Source organism: Antennarius striatus, chromosome 12 (assembly GCF_040054535.1).
Source record: "Antennarius striatus isolate MH-2024 chromosome 12, ASM4005453v1, whole genome shotgun sequence".
Classification (NCBI taxonomy): Eukaryota; Metazoa; Chordata; class Actinopteri; order Lophiiformes; family Antennariidae; genus Antennarius; species Antennarius striatus.
Genome location: NC_090787.1, coordinates 14,602,595 through 14,620,298, shown reverse-complemented (window position 1 = coordinate 14,620,298; position 17,704 = coordinate 14,602,595). Strand labels below are relative to the sequence as shown.

At 39.7% G+C, this 17,704-nt stretch overlaps 2 protein-coding genes and 1 pseudogene across 5 annotated transcripts; 2 read left to right on the top strand and 1 right to left on the bottom strand.

Annotated features, from left to right (window-relative positions):
• Window positions 1–6,158, bottom strand: part of LOC137604571 (ATP-binding cassette sub-family C member 4-like) — a 32,266-nt pseudogene extending 26,108 nt beyond the window's left edge.
• Window positions 6,159–8,422: 2,264 nt separating this feature from the next.
• Window positions 8,423–12,969, top strand: LOC137605361 (claudin-10-like). 4 transcript variants are annotated; one of them, XM_068330002.1, is made up of 5 exons: window positions 8,423–8,715; window positions 11,664–11,825; window positions 11,914–11,995; window positions 12,089–12,193; window positions 12,347–12,969. In XM_068330002.1, exons 1-5 carry the CDS (start codon window positions 8,502–8,504, stop codon window positions 12,561–12,563), a joined length of 780 nt encoding a protein of 259 aa, XP_068186103.1. In that variant the 5' UTR covers window positions 8,423–8,501; the 3' UTR covers window positions 12,564–12,969. The 4 variants fall into 4 exon arrangements, with proteins under 4 accessions (XP_068186103.1, XP_068186105.1, XP_068186104.1 ...); XM_068330004.1 differs by having other exon boundaries at window positions 12,286–12,561; XM_068330003.1 differs by lacking the exon at window positions 8,423–8,715 and adding an exon at window positions 10,730–11,049.
• A 523-nt stretch (window positions 12,970–13,492) lies between these two features.
• On the top strand, window positions 13,493–16,739 carry cldn10l2 (claudin 10-like 2). The gene is made up of 5 exons (XM_068330001.1): window positions 13,493–13,819; window positions 14,533–14,694; window positions 14,783–14,870; window positions 15,005–15,112; window positions 15,186–16,739. The coding sequence occupies exons 1-5, from the start codon at window positions 13,588–13,590 to the stop codon at window positions 15,379–15,381; spliced, it is 786 nt and encodes a 261-aa protein (XP_068186102.1). The 5' UTR covers window positions 13,493–13,587; the 3' UTR covers window positions 15,382–16,739.
• The last annotated feature ends 965 nt before the right edge of the window (window positions 16,740–17,704 follow it).

Genomic DNA, 17,704 nt, shown 5'->3' with positions numbered 1-17,704 from the left:
TAATAATAATAATAATAATAATAATAATAATAATAATAATAATAATAATAATAATAATAATAATAATAATAATAAATTACCAAAAGGGCTCATTTCAACCACCAATTATTCTATTATTTGAATTCTTGCAATATCCAGATGAGATGAATGTTTTCTGGTTAACCAGAATTCATTGAAAACAACAAATAATAATAATAACTGAAGGAGTTAACTCACATGTACTATGGAATTGGGTAAAATGAGGACCAACAAGACCAGGAAGTTTGCACCTGCTCTGAAATTCTGAACATACAGAAGCAGGCCGATGATTCCTTCTGAGCGGCTTTCCTCTTCTGCTGGTTGCATTACCTACCAGTAGACACCAGAGTAAATGTTTTTCATCCAGCAACATTTCAGATCAGGCTAAGATGAGCGGCAGGAAACAGGTGAATGCCTTCTGCCCTCTAGTGGCTAACAGGAGGCACAGCAAATATTTTCACACAACAAAATTGCCAAAAATACTAACTTAATGCCTGAATGTTAGTCGTATTTCAAATGCATGTACCGCTGCAAGTGGATCTGCTCCCATAATCAAAGAGTACCGTGAGGAGGATTGAGGGATATAGAAGATATTGAGTTGTCAGAGAGTGTCTTTGTAAGTATCCTTCATTAGTTGTTCCTTCATTCTTCTCTCACCCATTGGTCTAAAACTTTAAAAAATTTAATAATAAGGATGTAGAGAATTGTTCTGGGATGTTTGAACATTGCAGAATTCAAGCCCAGAAAACTGAATAGCAACCATCTGTACTTCATAGATGGTTGTTATGTTGTTATGTTCACCTTTTATTGTACATGTTGACCCTTGTCAAATAAACACACACACACAGAAACACACACAAATGCCTCTTTCAAAACAACAATTTCATCTGCAGCCTTCAGATACTGCAGCTGGTGTGTAACCAGGATACAAGGCTTCATCTTTAGAAGTCCACAAATGCACCTGAAGAAAAACACATTTGTTGATGCAGGAATAAAAAAAGTGCTAACATTTTATTTAAAAAAATGAATAAAAATCTTCTAATAACTGAATTTTTTGTTGGAAGAAGCAGGAATTACTCCTCAAAGGCGTGCCTTCCAACCTCAGCATCAATGGCACTGAATGGGTCCTCCAGCAGGTAAATATCTGCATCCCGATAAATGGCTCTAAAGATACACACATTTGGATGTTTTGTCTGATTGTTCACTAAAAAAATTAAAATGAATAGTTATGCAGCACACCTGGCTAAGCTGACCCTTGCCCTCTGGCCTCCACTGAGGTTGGCTCCTCTGTCCCCAACAGCTGCCAAATCACCACCTGGTAACAGGTCCATGTCCTGAACAGGGTCCAAATGAAACCCTTACCTGTAAATCACATTTACACTGGACTCAGTAAAAGCTACAGCAGCCACGCTAAATACTTTCTCAAGATCACCAATAAAAATGTAACGGAGCATGTCATGAACTTCTTCTTCTTCTTCTTCTTTTCCTTTCGGCTTTTCCCTTCAGGGGTCGCCACAGCGAATCAATTTCCTCCATCTAGCCCTGTCCTTTGAATCCTCTTCTCTCACACCAACTACCTTCATGTCCTCTTTCATTACATCCATAAACCTCCTCTTTGGTCTTCCTCTAGGCCTCCTGCCTGGCAGTTCAAAACTCAGCATCCTTTTACCAATATATTCACTATCCCTCCTCTGGACATGTCCAAACCATCTCAGTCTGGCCTCTCTGACTTTATCTCCAAGACCTCTAACATGTGCTGTCCCTCTGATGTACTCATTCCTGATCCTATCCTTCCTGGTCACTCCCAGAGAGAACCTCAGCATCTTCATCTCTGCTACCTCCAGCTCTGTCTCCTGTCTTTTCTTCAGTGACACTGTCTCTAGACCAAACAACATCGCCGGTCTCACCACAGTTTTGTACACCTTTCCCTTCATTTTAGCTGAAACTCTTCTATCACACATCACACCTGACACTTTCCTCCACCCGTTCCATCCTGCCTGGACACGCTTCTTCACCTCTTTTCCACACTCTCCATTGCTCTGGACTGTTGAGCCTAAGTACTTAAAATCCTCCACCTTCTTGATCTCTTCTCCCTCTAGCCTCACTCTTCCACTTGGGTTCCTCTCATTCACACACATGTACTCTGTCTTACTGCGGCTAACCTTCATTCCTCTCCTTTCCAGGACAAACCTCCACTTCTCTAGCTTCTCCTCCACCTGTTCCCTGCTCTCACTGCAGATCACAATGTCATCTGCAAACATCATAGTCCATGGAGATTCCTGTCTAACCTCGTCTGTCAGCCTGTCCATCACCATGGCGAACAAGAAGGGGCTCAGAGCTGATCCCTGATGCAGTCCCACCTCCACCTTGAACTCCTCTGTCACACCTACAGCACACCTCACCACTGTCTTACAGTCTTTATACATGTCCTGCACCGTTCTAACATACTTCTCTGCCACTCCAGACTTCCTCATACAATACCACAGTTCCTCTCTGGGCACCCTGTCATAAGCTTTCTCCAGATCTACAAAAACACAATGCAGCTCCCTCTGGCCTTCTCTGTACTTCTCTATCAACATCCTCAAAGCAAATACTGCATCTGTAGTACTCTTTTTTGGCATGAAACCATACTGCTGCTCACAAATGTTCACTTCTGCCCTTAGTCTAGCTTCCACTACTCTCTCCCATAACTTCATTGTATGGCTCATCAGCTTTATCCCTCTGTAGTTGCCACAACTCTGCACATCTCCCTTGTTCTTAAAAATGGGCACCAGCACACTTCTCCTCCATTCCTCAGGCATCTTCTCACTATCTAAAATCCTGTTGAACAACCCAGTCAGAAACTCTACCGCCACCTCTCCTAGACACTTCCATACCTCTACAGGTATATCATCAGGACCGACTGCCTTTCCACTCTTCATCCTCTTCAATGCCCTCCTCACTTCATCCTTACTAATCTTTGCTACATCCTGGTCCACAACAGTCACCTCTTCTAGTCTTTGTTCCCTCTCATTTTCCACGTTCATCAACTCTTCAAAGTACTCTTTCCATCTTCCCATCACACTACTGGCACCTGTCAATAGACTTCCATCCCTATCCTTAATCACCCTAACCTGCTGCACGTCCTTCCCATCTCTATCTCTCTGTCTTGCCAACCGGTATAGATCAGTCTCTCCCTCCTTACTGTCCAACCTAGCATACAAGTCATCATAAGCTTCTTGTTTGGCCTTTGCTACCTCTACCTTCACCTTACGCTGCATCTCCCTGTACTCCTGTCTACTCTCCTCAGTCCTCTAAGTGTCCCACTTCCTCTTGGCTAACCTCTTTCTCTGTATACACTCCTGTACCTCCTCATTCCACCACCAAGTCTCCTTATCTACTTTCCTTCCAGATGACACACCAAGTACTCTCCTACCTGTCTCCCTGATCACATTAGCTGTAGTTGTCCAGTCATCTGGAAGCACCTCCTGACCACCCAGAGTCTGTCTTAACTCCTTCCTAAAAGTCATGCAACCCTCTTCCTTTTTCAGCTTCCACCATTTTGTCTTCTGCTCTGCCTTTGCCCTCTTCATCTTCCTCACCACCAGAGTCATCCTACACACCACCATCCTATGCTGTTTGGCTACACTCTCACCTACCACTACTTTGCAGTCACTGATCTCTTTCAGGTTACACCGTCTACACAAGATGTAGTCTACCTGTGTGCTCCTACCGCCACTCTTATAGGTCACTCTATGTTCCTGCCTCTTCTGGAAGAAAGTATTCACTACAGCCATTTCCATCCTTTTTGCAAAGTCAACTACCATCTGTCCTTCTGCGTTCCTCTCCTGGATACCAAACCTGCCCATCACCTCCTCATCACCTCTGTTTCCTGTACCAACATGTCCATTGAAGTCTGCTCCAATGACAACTCTCTCACTTCTAGGCATGCTCTGCATCACTTCATCAAGGTCCGACCAGAATTTCTCCTTCTCCTCCATCTCACATCCTACCTGTGGAGCATACCCGCTAACAACATTGAACATCACACCTTCTATTTCTAGCTTCAGACTCATCACTCTATCTGACACTCTTTTTACCTCCAGGACATTCCTAACAAACTCCTCCTTCACGATAACTCCTACTCCATTTCTCTTCCCATCTACACCATGATAGAACAACTTAAACCCTGCTCCTAAACTTCTAGCCTTGCTACCTTTCCACCTGGTCTCCTGGACACACAGTATGTCTACCTTCCTCCTCTGCATCATGTCAACCAACTCTCTACCTTTTCCTGTCATAGTTCCAACATTCAACGTCCCTACTCTTAGTCCTATACTCTTGGTGTTCCTCTTCTCTTTCTTCGTGCGAACGCACTTTCCTCCTCTCCTTCTTCGACCAACAGTAATCCAATTTCCACCGGCGCCCTGTAGGTCAACAGCGCCGATGGCGGTCGTTGTTAACCCGGGCCTCGACCGATCCGGTATGGAAGTCATAGGTTTGATTCGCATCTTTGATTTGGCAAAAGTTTTACGCCGGATGCCCTTCCTGACGCAACCCTCTGTATTTATCCGGGCTTGGGACCGGCACAATAAGACACTGGCTTGTGTCCTCTTGCGGCTACATTGAGCATGTCATGAACAATAACTTTAATCTCACCCTCTTGAGGGTGGAGGCTCTCAGGACTGTTTAATACTTCTGAGGGTCTAGTTGTTTGCCAAAGAGGATGTTGCTTTGGATCGTACCGGATTAAATCCACGCCTGCTGAGACGTGTATGTGAGCTCTCCTTTGACCATGCTTGACCTTACTTCCGTACCTCAGTTCTCCCAGGATGGCATTGAGGAGGGAAGACTGACAAACACAAAGAAAGAAATATCTGTAAAAAAAAAAAAAACAATGGCTATACAAGAAATACTCTTTTATATTAAAAGTTAAAATGATGTGATATGAGTGGAATTTTAAAAAATCCTGTCTAGAAGTAAATACAGTAGTCTAGATTTCTAAATTAGTACGTAACTTTTGAAAAAAGGTCATTATCCTAGATCTAGGATTTTAATAATTGGCAGGTGCAGAACAAATTGCAGTGAAAAAAATTCTCTTATCATTCTTTAAAAAATCATTTTTACATTTTACAACATTTCATGGTGCTTCTGGTCTTGTTGAAATTAACATGATGTCAGACAATAAGACGTAACAAAAAACTGATTAAACACGCCCAAGCAAATTTAGAAAACAAATAAAATTATGAACTTTTAAGCTTCTTTAGCGTAAAACAATGGATTTAGAACGGTTTTGAGCTATTTCACGTCTCTCAGGTTCATGTTTACCTCCAACTACAAAACTGAGACTACAGACCACACCTTTCCAGCCCCAACAGGCCCAATTATCACCAGGAGCTGCTCTGGTTTCACTGTGAAAGACACGTGACATAAAGTTGTACCCTTGGGCATTTGTAAGACAAACATTAAAAAATGGTTATGTGGCGTTTCTTTACTTACTACATAGTTACTACATGTTACTCTGTTACTTATAGGTTTACTTAAATAGCTCAAAATCACAAATTTGTCAGACAGGCTGCATTATCTGTCTAGCAGTCACTTTCTCTTTCAGATTGACTCCTGAGGGTGTCGAAGGATTGCTGCATGTAATCATTGCATAGATGTCTTTGAAGGTTCTACTTCATCCAGGTGATGGTTATCCAAAAGTGTTTAAATGAATCTGCTACAATTGTACTAACTTCCTACAAGTCCAGTGGATCCATTTAAACACCTTTGGATTACATTGCATAGATAGAAAAAGACACGTTGAAACAACATTCTTCACCTGATCCCAGTAGCATATTAAAACCTCTCCATACAGTCCCTCTTATCTGCCACGGGAAGCTCTTGATGCTGTGGAGCAACTTCATCCAGTAGAAGGAAATTCTTGGAAGAAGAATTCAGAGATTATTTTTCCACAAACAGAACATTAATCCACACTATTGAGTAAATATACCCTCCATTGGTGGTGCATTTACTTGAATTCTTTTGATGCTGATGAGAGTCTCAGTGACCTTCTCTATGGCAAAGGGAAAGAGGAGTGTGATAGTGACTCTGACCGCTCCATAGAGACAAATAGCCAAGAAGATTCTGCCAGCAGACAATGAATTTCCAGTCAGCATTTTAAGTTGCTAAGCTGCTACACTGAGAAACAGCGCTGTACCTCCATGAAGATGTACATTCCAAGTACGAGTATGATGTCAAGTAACACTGAACAAGGGCTCTGGTAAGTCTGGGTGAGCACAGAGCTTTTACTGCCTGTTGAACCTCCCTGTCCCAGTACCTTTAAAAAGTGAAAAGAAATGCACTCAGTCAATTTACAAAGTACAGTCAATGTACTCTTACAAGAAAGAAGGTTTATGTGAAAATTGCCCCAAAAAATCACTATTTTCTCATCTTTTTAGCAGCAAAATTCAATATTACAGTATTTTGCATGCATAGACTGACTGTATTTTATTTAGACTACAGATTTTCACACAAAAGAATATGGATGACATATTTTGGTCATAACAAAATAATGGTGCTGCCTACTTTGTGTTTATGCATTTGATTTAATCATAAACTGGATATGAAATATAAAGTCCCCACATCACTGGCACAGCACTGTCTAACTACTAGTTGTGTGTTCATCATCATTAGACTTTGCCGAGAGTTATACTTTACTCTAGATATTGTTTCACCCTCAATTAGATAATAAAATGTATTTTATGGAATAATCTTGTTATCAGAAGGCAGACACATTATAACACTTCACAAATCACAGTTCAGTAGTGACACAAATCATCATCAAACTGCACTCCAGCAGTTTCCCCTTAAAAATCTCAAGCAAAGGAGAAAGTGCTCTTCACAAAACTTCAGTGTATTATTATAGAAGTAGAACAACCGTATGTGCAGCATAAAAAGAATCAATCAACAAGCATTGCATTTTCCATAAACAAGTAGGTCTGATGTTTCCTCTTCAGACTTTATTCATTCTAACACTCCTCCAAAACTTCACTAGTAAGATAAAGTTTATCAGTCTCTCCTTTTCTTTACTTGAACCATACTGTACTGTAACCATGTACTTTATATATAAGAAGAAGAATGATCTGTTTCTTATCTACAGGACATCATTACTGCATTTGTTTTTGTTTTTATTTTTTTGGAATGGTGCTTGGAATAATTTGTCATTGAGGACTACTTCAAGCAAAAACTGCAAAGAGAGTGAGGACCTTTAGAAAACTAAATGCATTAAGGCGTCTGGCCAGTGAATAGAAAAGAACAAGAAACTTCATGCAGAAATTGATCGAGGCCAGTTGACTCCTAATGAAGCAAGAGATCTTACTCCCTTTCACTTACACAAAAAAATGAATCAGTCTAAAGTAAAATAGGATTTTCTTTTACATATAGTCAGAATGCAAGTTCAGATGCTCTCTATTTCATCCCAGAAACACTGTGGAGTAATAAGTCATTATTTTAGTAGGTTATATTAGGTTTGCGATTAGATTTTATGTTCATTCATAATTTAAATTTGTTCGTAGTCAGTCAAATCTTTGTAGTGTGATGACTGTACGTCAAAGACTATATGTGTCATCTGCAGAAGAATAAGTCAATCTGAATTGTGAAATAGAAAAATCAGGCATTTCAGAACTGCTTACAAATTTATGGACCACAGAAAGTCATCATATTCACATAGCTTGTAATTTATCCGATGCACTATTTATTTATGTTGGTTTAATTTTGTTGTCTAGAGATTGTCCTAATTAATTCTGTACCAACTGCCTCAGGGTCTCATACAGTTACTTATCATTCATATGCATACGCGTTACTAATCAACAGAATTCAAGGCACACATGTAATGCAAATACAGTACATATGGCAATATCTGGTAATATCTACCAGGTTGTTACTACTGAACACAGTAATAACACGTCCATGTGAACCATCTTCCTTATATTATGTTTCCTAAAAAGGTCTTAGAGTTTCACATTATAGCAGATTTAGTTCAAATTTAAAGTCAAATTGAAGCTCTTCTGAGTGAGAATATTAAACATGAAACAACATCATAGGTGTTCATGTACAAACCAGCGATCACTGTCTGTTCAAGAGCTAAATATTGTGTCTGGAAATAGATGAACCAGTAGCTGGACTTTGTCACATTTCCTCTTGTTTTTAGGTTTACTGATTACTCCTCTGTTGTTTAAATGTTAATATGATACCTGACCTTATATTTGACCGAAACGCAGACCATTTCAAATTCTGTTTCCCAAAATGTAATAATTAACCGCCAGCTCATGCTTCCTGTGCCGTTTCACAGCCAGAAAACCGTTTCCATCCCTCACCACTAGAGATACAAGATGGCCTGTCTGTAAATCATCTAAATGAAACACATGTCTTCCGTGTAATTTGCCCGGCTGGAGCAATTTTAATTTCTTCCCACATTCTTGAATCGCCTATAAGACTTTATATATATCTAAAAGTTCCGGATGTCTTGTTTGCAGATTGTAGCTTTTGTAAGTGGTCTGGCTGGGCTGGGGGCCACTATTGGAGCCACAGTGTCCAATGAGTGGAGGGCCACTAGTCGGGCATCCTCAGTCATCACGGCGACGTGGGTGCTCCAGGGTCTGTGGAATAACTGTGCTGGAAATGCTATTGGAGCTTTGCATTGTAGACCACATCACACCATCCTGCAGCTGCAAGGTAAGCTAAGAGGGTCTCACAATGACCATATACAAGGGTTGTGTGTGTGTGTGTGTGTGTATATATATATATATATATATATATATACAACAAATATATATATATAAATATATATAACAAATAAATAAGCTGAGCTTAAAAAATGTGCTCTAAAAAAGCAAGTTGTCAAACGCTTTCAAAGATTCAAATGAAGCAGTCTAAATCCAATCCATAACATTTCATGTCCAGCGGATAGTCAAATACTATTTCAAAAAATATCACTTTCAATATATATATAATATATAGTCTGAAGACTTTGAATGTTTCTGCGAATTGAAATGTTCTGAATAAGGTAACTTTAAACAATGTGTTTTAACAAAGAACTAATCCGTTATGAAGAGTCAGTCAAAGCAGACATGGTCTGACCACATTTTGTGACTTTATCAGTGACGTAAACAGAAACAGTTAGTCCTTAATAAATTAGATTCATTCTGTGGAGTCTCAGATTGCAATGTTATCATCATCAATAGTTATATCGTCACAAATTAATTTTCATATTTACGACAAAGCTCAGTCACCTCACAGTGACAAAGTGAGTCATAAATAATCTTTGTTCTGGATCATGCATTAACGGGCAAATGTGTAATCTTTGGTTGGGCATGTCGAACTGTGTCTGAGTGACGGAAGCTTCTTCAGACTAATGAAAGGAAGGACATAAAGATACTGTAAGAGCAACAGGTCAATGAGAATGAATTAAAGTCTTTAATAACATAAACATTTTATATTATATATGAGGACAAAATTGCTCATTTAAAAATGTGGTTTTTGCTTTTTTCATGTTGCAGTTACTTTTGTTCTAATGAGAAAACATTAGCCCCGGGTTCTCCGGCTTCCTCCCACCTCCAAAAGCATGCGCTTCAGGGTGATTGACCGTTCCAAATTGCCCGTAGGAGTAAGTGTGTGTGTGCATGGTTGTCTGTCTTTGTGTGTGGCTGCCCGGTGCACTGGCGTCATGCCCGGAATGTCCCCCGCCTTTCGCCCTATGCCAGCTGAGTTAGACTCCAGCTCCCCGTGACCTGCTACGGCGGATGAAGCGGCAGAAGATGAATGAGAAAGCATTTGATATGCTACTTTCTATTAACAATTATCTGTGTTCATAAATGTTTGGTTTTTTTATCAATTTTAATTTGAAATTCATTTTGTGATCAATTTATCATTTATTGATCTACCAAAAGGCCTAAGAGTGAATGAAAAAATACAGTTTTATGTAATATCATATATATATTTTGTTTTTTTTATTTTTTTGGGATAAAAAAAATACTGTACAGGTACTTGCTTCGAAACATTCTGTTCTGAAACAAATCCTGTTATTCTCAGGTACACCTGATGATGGCGGTAGTGTGATAACAGGAACATTAGTGACCGTGTAGGTTCTCAGTCATCCAGGTCGAGGTAAAATCAAGAAAGGCACCTCTAAACCAGGAGGGAGCTTCAGTTCTAACTGAAAATTAACAAACTCTTCTGTAATCTGACAGAATCTGAGTGACCTGCTGTACATGACTGATCTAAATACAGCTACTTTAGGTGTATGAGGAACTTCAAATGCCCTTATGGCTTAATAATTATGAGTGGCAGTTGAAGATGAAGTAGATGGATTCTTTATATCCTATCTCAAGTATATACAAATAAAATCCAACAATGGGATTTCACTGACATAAACACAAGAAGGGAAAAATAAATACTTTGACTATCAGGACAATAAATTCAAGACCCCAAAGACACAAAGACACCCCTCTGCACCATTACAGTCTTTCCTAAAAATATAGTCAGTTTTTAATTCTAAACCTCATCACTGATGCCTTGCTGGCTATATTCTGGAGTTTCAGTCCCCGTCATCTATGATTTGAGCCACAGGGATGTCTACTGGTTGAGAGGGTGGGCACCTTTCTAACAGGCAGCTTGTTGACGTTTAAAACCCCTCCCTACAGAATATAACAGTTAACACATTAACCATCAATCACAGCCAACTCTGAGGTTTAGAGCCGGGCCACAATCTCAACAAGCGTTACTGTCATAAGGATCAAATCAGTTTTTTTAGCTCATCCGTCCATCACGCAACAGTGTGGAGAAGTCCTCTCTGCAGTATGTTGCAGGAGATTGTGGGTTTTATTTTTGCCACCTCTGGGTGGGTGCTGGTGTGTTCCACCGTACCGACAGAATACTGGAAGGTGTCTACACTTGACGGAACAGTCATCACCACGGCAACCTATTGGTCCAATCTATGGAAGGCCTGCGTAACCGATTCAACGGGAGTCACCAACTGCAAAGAATTCCCCTCGATGCTGGCACTGAGTGGTCTGCTGGTTTCCATTTCCTATCGTTCGACTGTTTCATGCATCTGTCTCTCTGTTCTTGATCGGTTTTGGTCGATCATTGTTGAATGTATTTTGCTCTGTTGGTCTTGCAGGTGAAGAGCACATGTTAATGCTTGAACAAGTTGTTATTGGTCTTAACCGCTGATTTCTTCGTGTAGATAATAATTCACATTCAGTTTCCAAGCGTCCTACGCCTAATGTGTTAAAAAAAAAAAAAAGTCAAGCTTAAATCTTTTCTTCAACAAACAACTCATTTCACTCCTAATGTGTCAGTGTTTAGCCTCACCTCTCCCAGCCTGACTGCTATACAAGTGATTTACTGGTAGCTTCAGGCACTTCCCCTGGTTGACCAGTTTCAAGGGTTAGATCCCAATGCAATATTTGTCTCAAAATTACAACTCAATGGGAAACTGAAACAAAGTGCTTCCGAACAAAGGAGTAGTCTGGCTCATGTACATCCTGCTGGATGTGTAAAGTAGTCACAAGGTCAATAACTCATTGACGTTATAATAACAAAGTGCAAAACCTCAGACCAGAATGCATTGGGGCCTCTTTGATTGTTTGTACATTGACCTCAATCAAATGTTTTTGCAGGCTACATCCAAGCATGCAGGGGCCTGATGATCGCTGCCGTCTGTCTGGGCTTTTTTGGTTCTATATTTGCACTCATTGGAATGAAATGCACCAAAATTGGCGGACCTGACAAAACCAAAGCTAAGATTGCCTGCTTTGCTGGTGTGAATTTTGTCCTCAGTGGTAAGTACAGCGGAGTTTTCTGTGCAATATCTGTTAAAAAAACAACAACTGTGTTCTAATTGGATTTGTCTCTACTTGCTCTTCTCAGGCCTCTGCTCGCTCACGGCCTGCTCCCTCTATGCCCACCAGATAACATCCGAGTTTTTCGATCCCATGTACCTAGCACAGAAGTAAGCACTGTGATCACAGAGCCAGACAGTTTATATGCAACTCAAGCAATTCAGAAAATATGATCATAACTAAGTGCTGGTGTTTGCCTGTAGGTATGAACTGGGAGCTGCTCTCTTTATAGGCTGGGGAGGTTCTGTCCTCTGCATCCTCGGGGGCTGCATCCTCTGCTTCTCCATTGCAGGTTCTTTCTCCAAAAGGTTTGTATGGGTAACACGTTTTATGTTAACATCGAACAGATCTTACGTGTTGTAAATAACCTGTTATGTGTCTGTGTTGCGTCTCTTTAAAGCCACAGTCAGCGACACTACATCTATAAAGGTGCTGCCTCTCATTCTCGTATCTCTTCCCAGAGGCCACCCCCAGACTACAGCAACACCTCCAGGGTGCAGCACTTCGATAAGAATGTGTATGTGTGACGGATTTGAATGTAAAATACTGTCAGTCAAAGAGAATCTTGATCTACAGTATATACTATATGCAAAGCTTCAAAGATACACCACAGCGTGTGAAAAGTTGTTTTCAGTCCAGCAGAGGAGGAATTTATTGATATTGATCTGTGGCTCATGAGGAGTTAACTATTTTCATATTTGTTGTACAGGCACAAATTTTAACTTTTATAATGCAGTTTACTCTATCATCTTTGGGAATTTATATTTTCTGTATTTGATAGTTGTTTATTGAATGTTACTGTTATGTTTGTAATGGGATTCAGCAGCCAGATCAGAAGCATTTGGTGCAAATGGGCCATTTCAATAACAACTGTGCATAGTTTTCTATTTTTTTTTTCTGATGTCCTTGTGAAAGGTTTTGGAAGATAGCTCCATTTTGTTTATTTAACAGTACTTTCAACTGACCTGCACATGTTATGAATCTGTAACAGCAATAATTAAAATTGCATTGGACACATATTCTCTTGTTTATTGTTAACACGGCCATTAAATAGGAATTTATGTTGTGAAATGTGTGGCTGATGATGAACAGAAATAAAGTACTTACAAATAAATAAATGTTGATGGACTCTTAATAATAATAATAATCCACACGTTATTGATCCCTCATTGTCTTATGATCATATGTGACTGTGATCATTGTCTTTACACTCTCACTCTCGCACAAGTACATACAGTATATGTATCAATTACAGCACGTGGTTACATGATGTTATATGATTTACAGCAGGTTTGAAAACAACATCAATTTTTCACCTTGAGTAATTTTTCTCTTTAAGATCACAGAGGTGTTTTTGTGTCAGGTGTTTTTTGATTTTTTTATTAAACTTTGTTAAAACCTCATGCAGTTAATGTGCTGGATAAAAATAAATGCTTTGAACTAGTAAGAACATATCAGATTTACTGTTGTGAAGTGTGGATGCAAAACAGTTAAAACCCTGATAACATAGCTGGAGGTGGTGGAAATGATCTCAAAGGGGTGGCACACTCCAATACCGTTTACAGTAAACACTTCACACAACTGCGGCAGATCTATACAAACAATAATGGCACACAGTTCAGTCACACTAATGCTGACTAGACTTCTGGTGTAATCTGTGGAACTGAGTGGAAGCTAACTGGTATAATTTAGCAGTCTCATCATGAGGAAACGTCTCATCCAGATATTTGGCTTCTTGCTGACATCACTGGGATGGCTGTTTGTGCTGTGCACCATGGCCATGGACTTTTGGAGGATCAGCCAAATAGGAGGACAAGGGGGTTCCTTCATCATCCGAGTGGCCTGGTACTGGTCCAACCTGTGGAAGGATTGTTTCACTGATTCCACAGCTGTGACCAACTGTAGAGACTTCCCTGTGCTCTGGTCTGTCACCCGTAAGTGTTCCACAGGCTGTATGAGAATCAGCAGCAGTGCCTCTGTTTCTATAGCTTCACTTTGCAGGAATAGACTGAAGTGGTCCTAAGGTGAGGTCCTGAGGAAGCAGTTAGATGTTGTTCATCACAATACAATCAGGTGTTTTCACTGCAGCATCAGTAGCTTTGGTGGCTAATGCTAAATAACTTCATATTATCTGACTAACTTTATTGGGTTAATGAACTAACATAATGATTCTTCTTTTTGTATTAGTTCTAGTACTTTAGCATTAACATTGACCCATTTCCGTCACATCTTGGTGTCCAGTCACATAGACTCACTTTAATCTCTAAGACTGAACACAGTGAATTGTATAATAAAGTCAAATCTTTGTTAGAGCTTCATCATGGAGGTATTGGTTCAACTCATCTCTAAAAGAAATGAGTTTACACTTACTTTTCATATTTCTGTTGGATCAAATTAGACTGTTTGTTGCTAAATATGTTTGCTTCAGTGTACCTCCTGTTTGAATCCAACCCTTGGTGATTAAGTTGCTTGTTTTGTACCAGTGTTTGTGCTCATAGTGAATAACAGGAGCTTAGATGTCCATAACAGAGACTTGATCTCATATTTCATAGTTCTTTCTGTTTTATGCGAGGAATAGAACAAGTCCTAGAAACTCCATTTTCTTATTTAACACATTCTTCTTGTTTTTCTTTCCTGAACCTTCCAGCTTACGTCCAGGGCGTACGAGGATTGTTAATGTGCGGGTTAACTCTTGGGTTCTTTGCCGTCGTGCTTTGCTTCCTCGGGATGGAGTGCACTTATATAGGAGGGGCCAATAAAACCAAGGACAAGATGCTCTTTGCTGGCGCAGTGTTTCATTTCGCTGGAGGTGATTACACAAACGTGTTTGTTTCTGTAAATGACAAAAATGTTTTGCCCTCATTACTTCTTGGTTTCAATGATACCTGTTCTCGCAGGTGTGTCCGATCTAGCTGCCTACTGCTTATACATCAACAGGGTTGCCAGGAGAACATTTGTTGCCATCCTGCCACCAGGAGAGTTACGGTACATTTTTTAACACTGGTTTAAATTCCAGGTTATCTTGGAAAAACATTCCCCTGTAATGTCATTGTAATATAATTAGCAAATATTGATGTATTTATAGTGCATCACAAGTTCCTATGTTTGCCTAATTGCAGGTATGACCTTGGACCGCCCATATTTCTAGGACTGGTGGGATGTTTTTTCATCTTTTTAGGGGCTATATTTTACGCTGTGACAGTCTACAGAGTAGTCGTACCTGAGAGGTAATCAAATTTATCCATCTTCATCATTTTATCAGTGGCTGTTGGCATCACTAACAAATTTATGGTCTTGCAGTACTGTGGTGTATGCCTATGGGGGAAACACATACGCTGTTCCTCGCTCCAGAGGAAGAACCCTGTACACTGGATACTACGACACTTCCAGGCTATACGGATCTTATGTCGGCTCAGGACAGTCCAGCAGTTCCAAGATCTCAAAGATCTCGCAAACAACACCAACAAAATATTCAGAAAGAGATGCATTTGTATAGTTTTGGTGGATTTTAAGCCATAATTCATTCTGACCTTCTTTCACACAGATTTTCTCCGTCTCACAAATCATTAATATACAGACAGCTATATGTTTTTTATATATATATGTGCATTCATTCTTTACCTTCTGCTGCATAAAGTACATAAATTTTCTTCAGACACAGCTCCTTCTGTAGACATATCGATTTATACTTGAGAGTGTCAGTGCCAATTAATAAAAGTGCCAAATAAGTGCACCAATGTGTTATTGAATTGGCAAATTAAAGGGTGGTTTATGTATGAAAGAGGGCCTGAATAGATGAACAATTAAATAAACATGTAATTTTTGTTGTCATAGGACATACAGAATTTGTTTTCTTTTGTTTGCTCATCAGTCACCATCTTTTTTTGGATTAAGCAGAAATTGCAAGTAGAATGTCATGTATAATAATATATAAGTAAAAAAAAGTAATAATGATACGAGAATTGTGGCCCTCAGATCATTGTCTATGATGGTTATAGTGTATGATTTCTGTCAAGTTTATCATCCATCCAGCTGGACTTGAAGTTCAAGGAACTTTCTATAACTCCAGTTGATTTGATTTTATGCCTTTGGATAGTGTATGATTATTTTACTCCTGACAGTCTCTAGCACTTTGTACCCTATACATGGGACTCAGCATCACTCCTGACTAGTTTGACACCTGATAGGCCAACATTGCCCATTTATAACTGACCACTATATTATGAATGGAGTTTTAGCGGGTTTACTTTTTCCTAATATTCTGTCATTGATTGGGACAAAAATAATGAGACATTTCAGTTAGCGATAAGTGCTTGTTTTAGTCTGTTTTAGTTTGTTTTTATATGTAAAAACACAACATGCAAGTAGTTTTTCTCTGTGTGGATAGAGAGATTAAACCTGAAACAGTTGTGTAGGGTTGATGTGCATCATTTCCAATGGGCCCAGAAAGTTTACAATAAACATTTTCAAACAGACACACTTGTGCACATCCCTCATAAGCCCTGGTCCCTGGTACAGACATACTGCTGCTGATTCGACATGACCGGACACTACCTGGTCTAATTTCAAGATTTAAGAAATGAAGGGGCGTTATACAAAATTTTAGTTTCTCACTTACATCAGGAACATTTCTAGTTTAATTGGGGCATTGTGGTTGGTGGTGGTGTCTGCTTCTTTGTCAAGTAGGAAAAGTGCTTCACCTGAAGGAAGAGTCATCCTCCCTTGGGTTCCCTACTCGAGGAAGGTCTATGTCAGTGATTCAGCTGGAGTCCCCAGTGACTAGAGCTTCTGGCACTGGCCCTGCCAGGCTTCTTTATCCATTTTGTTTTTCACTGATGCTTGAAAGACTTGTCATTGTTCTTTTAGCCCTTTCTATGTTTAAAGGTGTTTTCATTATTGGTGTTCAAGTGGCTTAAATGCATTGGACAAAGCTCATTGTCGCTCAAGACAAAGAGACACTCTGAAATATAGATGTATTAAAGAAAATGACTGATTTACTTCCAAATACGTCAATGTTTAGCCTTAATTCTCCCCGCTGAAAGCTTTCCAAGAGATTTATTCTGACCTCTGGCACCCTCTGTCATGACTGACTAGTTTCATTGCTAAACTTCCAAGGTAATATTTAAGGTAAGACATTTCATACAGGACAGTCACAGCGTTACAACAAAGCGCCTGCATAAGGCTTCTGACAAACAGTATATCTTGCTTTATGTTTAAAATTATTCAAGAGGCCGATAACTGGCTTTCCCTCAGGCCTCTGATCCCTCTACTCACATCAGATCATCACACCATTATATTTTTTTGACCCATTGATGGTGGTATACAAGAAAGAAATGTAAAACAGAGGTAAAATTCGAGTAGATGAGAGACATGTATTGGCACAGGTGTTTGTCTGAACGTATGAACTGGGAGTTGTACTTTTTTTTTTTGCTGGGAAGGTTCTGTCCTATTTACTCTGAGGCATCCGTCTCTGCTGCTGCATCACAAGCTTACCATCCAGTTTCGATGAGTAATGCATACTGTGTTAATATTACACAGAGGACACACGTGGTCAGTAATCAGTGACTTCATAGGAAGATGTTTCAGGACACAACATCAGTGAAAGGGCTACTATTTATTCACATATCTCCTCTTGGAGGACTACAATAACTCCTCTAGGGTGCAGCACCTTGATAAGAATTTATATGTGTGAGGGATTTTAATGTAAAATATACTGTATATATTGCAGTACATTATTAATATTGTTATCATCATCATCGTTGTCATCATCATCCTCATCATGAGCATCATCATTATCATCATCACCATCATTATAACAT